Source organism: Choloepus didactylus, chromosome X (genome assembly GCF_015220235.1).
Source record: "Choloepus didactylus isolate mChoDid1 chromosome X, mChoDid1.pri, whole genome shotgun sequence".
NCBI classification, from domain to species: Eukaryota; Metazoa; Chordata; class Mammalia; order Pilosa; family Megalonychidae; genus Choloepus; species Choloepus didactylus.
Genome location: NC_051334.1, coordinates 187671580 through 187681866, shown reverse-complemented (window position 1 = coordinate 187681866; position 10287 = coordinate 187671580). Strand labels below are relative to the sequence as shown.

At 60.6% G+C, this 10287-nt stretch overlaps 1 protein-coding gene across 1 annotated transcript in view; it reads right to left on the bottom strand.

Moving 5' to 3' along the window:
* HCFC1 (host cell factor C1) overlaps window positions 1–5677 on the bottom strand; it is a 23918-nt gene extending 18241 nt beyond the window's left edge. The window contains exons 1-2 of the mRNA XM_037821774.1: window positions 5155–5677; window positions 4271–4467 (exon numbers count right to left, since the gene is read on the bottom strand). Of these exons, the coding sequence (XP_037677702.1) occupies window positions 4271–4463 (193 nt within the window). The 5' untranslated portion in view covers window positions 4464–4467; window positions 5155–5677. The remainder of the gene's footprint in view (window positions 1–4270; window positions 4468–5154) is intronic.
* Window positions 5678–10287: the final 4610 nt, after the last annotated feature.

Sequence of the window (10287 nt, the reverse complement as noted above, 5' to 3'; positions counted from 1 at the left end):
CCGTGTCTGGTGGACACAGAGCCATGAGCCGCCTTCTCTGACCAGCACACCCTGTGGCTAATACCCCCGGCTAGGGGGCCACCGGTCATGGTGGAGGGGGGCTATTTGGGTGGAGACAGAGCCACATGGCAAAGGGATGGTCCCCATGGTGTTTTCTATTACACTCTTGACAATGAAATCAGCCTGCCAGGCCAGAAATAGCCCCCGTGTGTCCTCAGAACTTATAACCAGGGACCCCAGGAGGGGACAATCTGGTTCTAGAACAACGTTCCAGGCAGGGCAGCAACACTCTCCCCCTACCCCCACCATCAAGAGATGGCTATAAGGTGGGACAGGTCCTGGATACGGAGGCAAATCTGCCTCTCTTCACTGCCCCGAGTCCTGGTTCTGCCCCTGAAGTCGTGCAGGCAAGCGGGCTCGCTTCTCCGTGACAGTCTCTCCAACGGGACAGCTGCTCTGGCTCTCCCCTAGCCCTACTGCCCCAGCCCCGCTAGGCGGGGTCACTTAACCCAATCCCTTGGCTCCCTTGTTCGGGATCTGCTCTGGCTTGCCACTGCTTTCCGGGCAGGCTCCGGGCTGGGAGGTGAATTTGGGGAGGGGAGGCTGAACATGCAGGGGCCATGGCGTGGCTGACTGGGCAGGTGACCCCTGTTTCCTGCCTGTCAACTGAGGAGAGGCCAGCGGGAGTTTGTTTTCTGCCGCTTCCTCTGCCCCGTCCTCCATGTGGCACATCCAATCCATAGCTGCTGCCGTCCCGTCACCCTCTAGAGGCCAGTGCCCACACAGGGGGCAGGGGCACCCCAGCTGCCGGCACCGAGGAACAACCTTCCTTTGTGTCTGAGCTGCCCCATCTGAGCATTTCCTGAGTGGCAGGCACCAGGCCAGGGGCTGGGAGGTACAGGGAAGGCTGTTTCTGTGCCCCAACTCCCATTCCATGGGAGGATGGGTGTGCCCTGCTCATCAGAGGGGGCCTGGGCCCTGGTCGAGCCAAGTCCCACCCTCGGGAGGATGGGGAAGGGGCGATCACACTGGAGGGGGAGGGAGTGGAAGGGCTTCCCGACACAGGGCAACTCAGAAGTGACCGCAAGAGGCAAGCAGGAAACCAGGAGGTCCTGGAACGGAGGGGATCAGATTTGAGAGGAGGCTGAATCAGTGATCGATTACGGACAGGATGGGGAGAAAGGAAAGAGTTTCCTCCTTCGAGGACCACGGACTGCTCACTCAAGTGGGAGCTGGGAGAACGGCCTGGGGGCCTGTGTGCACTGTGCCTGCCACGGGCTGGCCGGGTGATCCCGGCCCTGTCACTTCCCCTCGCGGACCCCGATTTCCTCATCTCTAAAAACAAGGAAGTTACACTCGATGGTCTCCCAGGTTCCTTCCAGCTGTAACATTCTCTGGGAGCTAGAAAACCACTGAAGCAGAACCCAGCCTTGGAAAGCACTCGCCGCTCCTCCCGCTCTGGCCCTCTGGGTGAGCCGCCTTGCTATGGTGAAATACAATTCCTAGAGGACAAGGACAGCGGCAAACCTAAGACCTCCCAGAGGCCAGTTGAGTCCAGCGGCCAGTGCCACCTGCCACCAGAGTGGGGGGCACAGGCTTTCAAGTACCCCCTGCTTCAAGCACCCCCTGCATCCCTAGATGGTCAAGATAACCAAGAGGGAGGGACACAGACGTCCCTGAACATGCCCCGTGGAGCTTGATATCTTAGCAACAGGGAACACTTCCAGATCGGATTTCTCTCCAAAAGCGGCGAGTAATTTTGAGGGCTAATCTCGCCAAAGGAAAAGTGTGACAGGAGAATATGCCAACCTCGTTAAATTCAATTAAGTTAAAAAAAAAAAAAAAAAAAAAAAAAAACAAGCAAAAAAACCCAAAGCAAAGCTAAGCAGGAGAGGTACCTGTTGAAGACGCTGGGCATCCCAGCCACTCTTGGTGGGAAAGGGGCATCGAGCTGGCTACCCGCTGAGTGCCTCTCGTTGTTGACCGAGAGCACGTGCTCGTGACCCTGCCCACCAAGCCCATTCTAGAGCCACAGAGAGCAGAACCCCCAACCAGGTGTGAGACGTGCGAGCAGCCAGATGCTCAGTGACTCCCCGTTCTGTGGCGATGATGAACAAAACCTCTGTGAGGACAAGGGAGCAGGGTCTGCTGGCTGCTTTCCTGAGAGGTCACCCAAGGAACTGCTAACCTGGAAGGTTCCATGCTCTTAGTTTTTAAGCAACCCCTCGGAAGGCCAGTCACCCCGTCGCACAACGGGCAGCTCTGCAGACTGCTACCGAGTTAATGTCTGAAGTTCCTTTTAATAAACGGGTGACCGTGTGGAGGGCCTGGGCAGCTAGGAAAGTGGTGAGGAGTGGACTTTGGAGCTATTGTAATTAGGCCCCTGCCCTACTTTCTAAAATTGCATTTTCCTGCCAAGGAGCAGGCCCCAGGCCTTCCTGCACTAAAGTCAGTCGAAGGAGTTTAGGAGTTGCTGGGCATGGTGATGGCAACTAAAAACAGACCAGCCGTATCCCTGCCCCTCGGCCTTACCTTACTGGGCTCGTTCCTGAAACTGCAGCTGCCTGAGCTGGCACCGACTACCACAAACCACCCCAGGCCCTGAGAAAGTCCCACACTCGCCGGGCAACAGGTGCCGACAGATCAGGAACGGAAAGGGCGAGAAGCCATGGGCTGGCCTCGGGAGGTCCTCTCGGGAGGCAGGGAGGGAGCGGCTGGCCAAGGGCCCAGCTCCCACCCGCTCCCTCCTGCGGTGCTCTCGGCCAGCTTTCCAACCTGCAGGCACCAAGGCAGCCGGGGAGTCAGTGGGTACAGGGCCCAGGGAGTGAGGCCACCCAGGGCTCGTCTTCAGGGCCCCAGTGCAGGCCCAACCTCGGAACCTGGAGGGGACAGCTGGGCTCGAGGACCCAGGCTCGCCAAAGCTCCGGGAGAGGACAGGCGTGGGGCCCAAAGGACATTGCTCCCGGGGACGGTGAGGGGAAGAGTTGAGGCTGGCCCCAGTGCATCACCCTGCTGAAGAGCGGGCAGCTTTCAAAGGCGGCATGGCTAACAAGAGGAGGCTTTTCCTCTGGCACCCGATGAGTCACCCCATCTCAGTCTTCCGGGGTCTCACTCAAAACCCGCCCAGACCTCCTGTTTCCATGAGGAAGTTTAACCCTGCTCTAGGGTAAGAAACGTTCAATAAGCACCTCATGCCAAACCCCGTGCAAGGTGCATGAAGCCAGCAAGTGCCCAAAGTGGGGGTGGAGGTGGGTGTTTTTTGAGAAGAGTGTGACAAAGCTGGGGTGACCAGAAGAGAGGCTTTCTACCCTAGAGGTCCAGCGAGGACAACGGGCAAGGGGTAGTAACCACACGCCCCTCCCATAAGGGAGGGGGAGACGAGGGAGGGGCAGGCCCCTCACCAGGGCCCCACCAGCCCATAACACAGCAGGGAGGGACGCAAGTGAGATCCAGGACCCCCCAGCCGGCTGCCAGAGGACCTGAATCCAGCCCCCAAATCGGAGGGCCCCAGGCCAAGAAAATTGGCAACTTGGAAATCAACACTGCAGAGGTAAATGCCGGAAGGGGAGGCAGCCCTGGCCCCTGCCCCACTGGTCCCCGAGGCTCCTGCAGAAAACCTGGGAGGTTCCGTGCCACCGCCCCACCCCCCTTTGCCCCCCCATCCCACCCCCAACACGTTTAGCCTGCCCCGAAGGAGCACTTCCCTCCCTTTCTCGAGAGAGACTGAAGATGTAATTGGCAATGGGGAAATCAATGGTCGTTTCTCCAGAATGGGCACTAGAGCTAGACAAGCGCCCGCTCGGGAGGGCAGCACGGGAGGGGGGTGGACACCTGCCCTGCGCCAAGGGGACACATCTGCCCGCCCCAGCGGGGGGGGGGTGCTAACGGCGTGTCTCTGAAGTCCCCACCCCCTCCCCAGTCGGCTGGAGGGTTCCCCTCAGAGAAGGCAAAGCAACCCCCAAACGCCGGAAAATGGCGGGGTTAGGGGGGCGAAGGAGGCGAGGGGGGGGGGCAGAGAAGCGGGGAGACCAGGGGGTCTGGGGAGAGGAGAAAGTAGATCGTGGGGAGGGAGAGGGGGTGGGGGGAGGGGGAGGGAAGGGAGCGAGGGGGAGATGAGGAGGGGGAGGGAGAAGGACGAGAGCGCTGGAGGGAGGGAGGGAGGGAGCGGGAGGCGGAGGGCGGGGAGGAGATGAGGCGGGAGGGAAGAAGAGGGGAAGGGAGGAGATGGAGGGAGGGAAAGCGCCGAGGACCCAGCGGGCTTTGCACTCACCAGTGTTGTACACGTGCAGTTCGTCCACTATCCCCTCGTTGCCGCCGCCAAACACCACGATGAGCTCCTTGATGGCCACGGCGCGGTGGCCGTGGCGGGGTCGGGGTACCGGCCCCGACCAGCCCACTACTCGCTTCCAGCGGGGCTGCAGGAGCACCGCTGGCGAGTTGGCAGGCGACACGGCCGAAGCCATGGTTCTGGGGAAGGGCGCGGTGAAAGAAAAGTCACCAAGCGGGAAGGGAGTCCCCCAATCCCTCTCACACACACCCCCTTTCGCCTCAGGCAGCTCTCACGGAGAAGCGGTTTCTCCCACAGCGGTAGGCGACTCTATGGAGGCCGCCATCTTAACTACCCTCCGTCCCTTCAGCTCTTCCCCTTCTTCTCGCTCACCCGGCCGCTCAAGAGCCTCCCAAAACCGTGGACCGTCTAGGCCTCGGAAGCCGGAGGCCGCCGCGACCCGCCGCCCTGGCTACTTGCTCCGGCGCTCCCGCTCAAAGGCTTGGGCGGGAGACCCTGGGAGCCGCCATCTTGAGCCGCCTCTCTCTCCTCCCTTCCTCAGTCGTAGCCCTCCCCCGCCGGAAATGGCGGAGCCCCGGCCCGGTTCCCACACCCCCAAGTCCCCTTCACTGGCCGGCTTCCGGGGCGGGTGGAAGGGAGCCACAAGCGCCGCGGTTGTCCCAGCCCCGCCGGCGCTCAGACCACAATTGTGGGAGCCGCCATCTTGAGACCGTCCCGCTTCCCCGCCCAGCGCTAAGTGCTGCCGCCTCTCCCGTAAGAGCCTCAACGCCCTAAGGGACGGAGGCACGCCGGAGGCCCTGGGAACGAGCGCCAACTCTCGGGGGCCGCTCGGGGACTCCCGCCGTACGGCTCGGGAAGTCACGCACCTTTCTCTTCTGACCGGCTCTGCTGCTTAGGCTGTGACTGCCGCGCTGGGAGCCGCCATCTTGAGAAGAGCTCCCGCTTCCCCCCTATTCTCTTCCTCCTGAGTCTGTTCTTTCACTGCAAAGCCAGTGCAAGGCAGCGTCCGATCCTCGCTTCCCTCCTTATGACTCCTTCCCACAGGAGCCGCTCCAAGAGCCAGAGTTAGGCCCCGAAGTGGCAACTGTACGGCAGGCAGAGCGGTAACGGCAGGGCGCTCATGCCTCCTCCGTGGGAGCCGCCATCTTGTGTGAAGAAGTAACAACTAAACATGGCGACGGCGGCGGTCGGGCGAGGGGGTGGAGCCTGGCGACGTCACTGTCTCCACCCCCGCCCTCGCCTTCTCAGACGAAGCCTCTTAGGGGACACCCCCTCCGCACCGATCGCGGCAGGGGGTCGAGGCCGCCGCGCGCTCGGGCACGCTCGGGCGCGCTCGGGTCAGGCGCCGCCGGGCCCCGCCCCGCGTCCCCCCTGAGCGCGGCTACACGCCTCCTCCCTGGGAGCCGCCATCTTGCCACTTTCCCTCGCCCGGCCGTCCGCGGGCGTCAATAGCGACTTTCAGCACAAAACAAAGATGGCGGCGGCGGCATCTGGGGAATGCCCGGATGAAATGCTAACACCCCCCCCCCATGTCCTTATACGGGCTCGGCCCCGCCCCCCCCGCCGCTTGGGAACTGTCCCCATGTCGTGGGAGGGGCGGACACCCGAGGAGTCTCCTTTGGTTGGCAGGGGAGACGGGGCGTGGGAGACTGCGACCGGCCGAGAGGGCCGGCAGGTGCTGTCCCGCCCCACACAGCCAGCGGCCGCAGGACAGCCGGCCCCGCGACCAGCCGCTGGGAACGGCGGGGGAGGCGGTTGCGACCCGGGGCGGGGCTAGCTGCCGGCTCCCAGGCCCGCCGGCTCCTCCCTCGGAGCGCGTTTCCGCCGCCCGCGCCCAAACAAAGGCGGGGCGCGCTCCCGGGAGCGGCCCGGGCGCCAGGCCTCCCCGACACCCCCCCCGCCCTCCCCCCCGCCTCGTGGGCCGCAGGGCGGGCGACCAGGCCGGTGACGCGGGGACTGCAGCCCGGTGCTCGAGCCAGGCGGGCGGGCGCGGGAACCCTGGGCGCCTCTCGGGTCACCTCGCGTCACCCCGCCCCGCCTGCTTCCCAGAGCCCCGCGCCCCGCCCCGCGCGCATGCGTACGGCTTCTTTTCGGGTCCGCCCTTTTTCAAGATTTGAATTGAGCCGAGCAAAGAGGGAGGCAAAATACCCGGATGGTGGGGAGCGCTGGCTTTTTTTTTTTTTTTTTTTTTTTTTCCTTTCGCGCCAATGCTGTAAGTTCCCACGGCAACCTTAGAGGTAGGTACTGTGATCGCCCCCACGTGACAGATCCCCCCAGGGGGCCGACTGCCCGCCCCGTAGCGCAGGCTTCGGAATCTGGCGTCCGGGAGCTTCGGTTGGAAAAGCGATTTTTTTTCTCCCTCCGCTTTATTTCTTCTTTGTTTCCACAAATCTCTGAAATGTCCCCTGCCCCGCTTTTACCAACGTAGACAGCAAAGCATAGGTTCGTTAGACTGGTGGATCTTGATATTTAATGCGTTAATAAAGAAACCTATAAATTACCAGATCACACACTTTGAGCGATACTTCCATAACTGTCTTTAGACCGAACACATATTGTGACTCAGTGGGTCTTGGGCATTCTCAAACATTCTTTTGAGAAAGGGTCTGTAAGTTCTGGGAAAGGGCCAAGGGTGTTCATGATGGCAAGGAAAGGAGAGCAGCCCCCAGTTTATTTTTTGGGAGGGGGATGGCAATTTCACCAGGAGACTAGTCTGGCCACCATCTGTCTAGGTGACCTTGGCCAAGTCACCTCTCTGGACCCAAGTTTCCTCCCTGTGAAATCAGAAAGCTGAGCCAGATGGTTTTCAAGGGCCTTGCCTGCATCTGCTGCTTGCCTCCCCAGAGCAGGGAGATGGGCCACAGGCCGGGGTCCTCTTACCCGTGGAAAGGCAGGGGAGGCGGTCCAGGGGCACAACAGCATTTGTAAATGCTACAGGCCAAAGAAAGCGTCGCTGTTCCCAAGCTGAGGTCTGTGGATCACAGGTGGTGGCAATTCAGGGGGTACTGATGAGATTTGACCAGAAAATCCGGGGCCTGGTTTTCCTCGGGACCTTAGACCGGGATTTAGGTGACCTGTCACTTTTAGCTCCGCCCCCTCCTCCCAGGCTCAGGTGGACTCTGCCCTGACCTGGGAAATGAAGAGTCGCTTTCCCCGCCCTCCCTTGATAGCTCTCCCATCCAGTTGACAGTGGCCATCTCCAGTTGTCCACCCTGCTTCCTGGCCAACAGGAGGGCCAGGCGACAGCGGGGACGGCACAGGGCCCCCGTGGGCCAGGCACTTCACGCCAGTGACTCAAGTCCCAGGTGGGTGTAGGGTGAGGGTTGGGTGACAGTAGGCGGGCCCCAGCCAGCCCTGATCGGAAGCCAAATGGGGACGTGCCCACCTGAGGGTGCCTGACCCCAGCCCGAGGGGAAATGACAGCCGAGTTGAGGAGGTGAAGAGGCCAGGAGCAGAACGCAGTGGCCCTGCAGGAGCCCAGGGGCTCTGAGGCCTGGAAGGCTTTTAAGGCCTGAAGGCAGAGCTGGGCCTGGATGGTGGCAGGGGCTAGTGGGGGTTGGCACTTTTAAGCCACCAGGTGCCCAGTGGGAAGCCAGCCACTACCTAACAGTCCGAAGCAGGGGCGGACTCCATCCCCTCGAATCTGCTGGGGACTTGAGGGAGACATTGGCAGTGGCCAGCCTGGAGGCGGAACCCCAGGGAAAGGGTGCTGCACCCTGACCTGGGCTCCTTAGCCAGGGAAGAGGGTGCAGGAGGAGGCCAGGGTGCATCTCAGGCCTCTGGCTTCTGCGTGACCGCACGTTGGGTCCACAGTGGTGCATGTGACCAAGAGGGGAGGTTTGTGTGCAGCCAGGAGATGGCCGAGTCAAGTGAGGGCTTTTGTTTGCTGGGAAATGCCACACTCAAGAGAGGGCAGCCAGCCCCCCAGCCCCCAATGCAGGACAGGAGCCAGAAAGCTCAGCTCAAGGCCCCCCAGCCCCTCTCTGAGGGTACAGGGCTGCCATCATGTGCTTTCTCCGTGCTCCCCACGAGCTAAGTGCTCTCTGCCTATCTAAGAGCTCGTTTAATCCACCCAACAATCCTGAAGTGGAGGTGCTGGGAGGGTCCCCACTTTACAGGGGAGCAAACCCAGGCCCCGAATGGCTGAGGCTCAAGGCCACCCCGTTGGTAAGCGGGAGGCCCAGGTTTCAGACGCAGGCAGCCAGACATCGGACCACACTGAGCTCCAGACCCTCTCTGCTTTCTGTTCCCGGCTCCTGCTTGCCCACCCTCTTTGATTGAGGCATTTCCAGAACATCAGACCTCTTTTCCCTTTGTTATTAATCCGTCTCTGGCCTCCTGGGCCAAGTCATACCACAGCAGAGCCCAAAGCAGTTGACCGTCCATGGTAACTGCATGTTGCTTTTAAAGTGTTCTGCTACTGCGGGGAAGTGGAAGGTTGTGTTGTGGGCAAGGACAGAAGGGAAACACTTTGGGGCTGGCCTGGAAACTTCCCCACTGATCATTTAAACCTGGAAGAGGTTTAAATCTCCAAATGCAGTGGCTTTGAGGGAACTGGGATAATGACCATGATGTCTAGGGTACAAAAAAAAAAAAAGGAGGGAAGCAGAGGTGGCCTGGGAGAGCGGCCTGAAACCTCCGTGCCGCTGAGGATTCTGGGAGCTGTGCATGAGAAGCTCTTTTTTTTTCTGATTAAAACTGTTTGTGGATCCTGATTCTAAGAGTCACAAAGATGGAGGATCTTTTGAGGCCGGCTTGCTTTCTAACCACACTCTTTTTGTAACCACAGGGGAAAGGGGCAGAAAAGTCTCCCCCGCCAGTGCCAGCCAATCAGCACGACTCTGGGGACGGGTGGCGGCATCTGCGTCGGAAATCACTGGGACTCCTTCCTGCCGGGCCAGCTGCGAGGCCAGGGAGGGTTTGTCTGAACTCCGAAAACACAGCGAAGGCGGCCGCTCTTGTAAATGTTCTGACTGCCATTCACAGGGTGTGCTGGAGCTCGGAAGGTTCTAGATGAAGCCGGAATCCAGGCAGGCCCTGTGGCACCGTCTACGCAGGCGTTTTTGCGGGTGTCTTCGTCCAAGTGGGCTATGAGCACTATGCAGAGGCCCCCGTACCCAGCTTCCCTCACTGCCTGGCCATGCCCTTCAACTCGCTGATTAACGTGGCCTACGTGCTCCTGGGGTGCTACTGGCTATGGAGAGATGAGGGCGCCACAGGGGACCCGGCGGAGGCGCCGAGGGCACGCTACCTCAAGGACGTCTTTGCCTCCATGGCCCTGGCCTACGGCCCTGTGCAGTGGCTGCGGATCTGGACACAGTCGCACCTTGCCGCCGTCCTCGACCAGTGGCTCACCCTGCCCATTTTCGTGTGGCCAGTGGCTTGGTGCCTCTACGTAGAGCAGGGCTGGAAGCCGTGGCTCTTCCTTGGCATCGAGTGTCTCTCTCTGGCCAGTTACTGCCTGGCCCTGCTGCACCCCCAGGGCTTCGACGTCGCCCTGGGCACCCACATCCTGGTCGTCGTGGGGCAGGCCCTGTGTGCCCACGCACGGTTTGGCGGCACCTCTCCCGGGTGTACTTAGCCCTGGGGGTGCTCTCCTGCCTGGGATTTGTGGCCCTCAAGCTGGGGGACCATCAGCTCACTCGGTGGCGTCTCTTTCAGCACTTAACCGGCCACTTCTGGTCCAAAGTCTGTGACGTCCTACAGTTCCACTTTGCATTTTTGTTTCTGACAAATTTAAACAGTCGCCGGAGATTCCATTCCAAGGGGAGGAAGCTGTAAATCGGGTCAAGGAGCTGCCTTGAAAACCGATGACTGCCCCCAAATTGAAACGGACCGTCCGGCCGACAGTGCTGTGGCTCGTCTGCAATCATACGACTGTCCTTTCCGTAGAATTGATGGGTTTTGGTATTTAGGGGTAAAAAAATCTCATGATCTCTGCAACTTGCTCTTTTTGTACCTTTCCTGGAGTTTAAGATTTTTCAGAATAAAATGTTTGG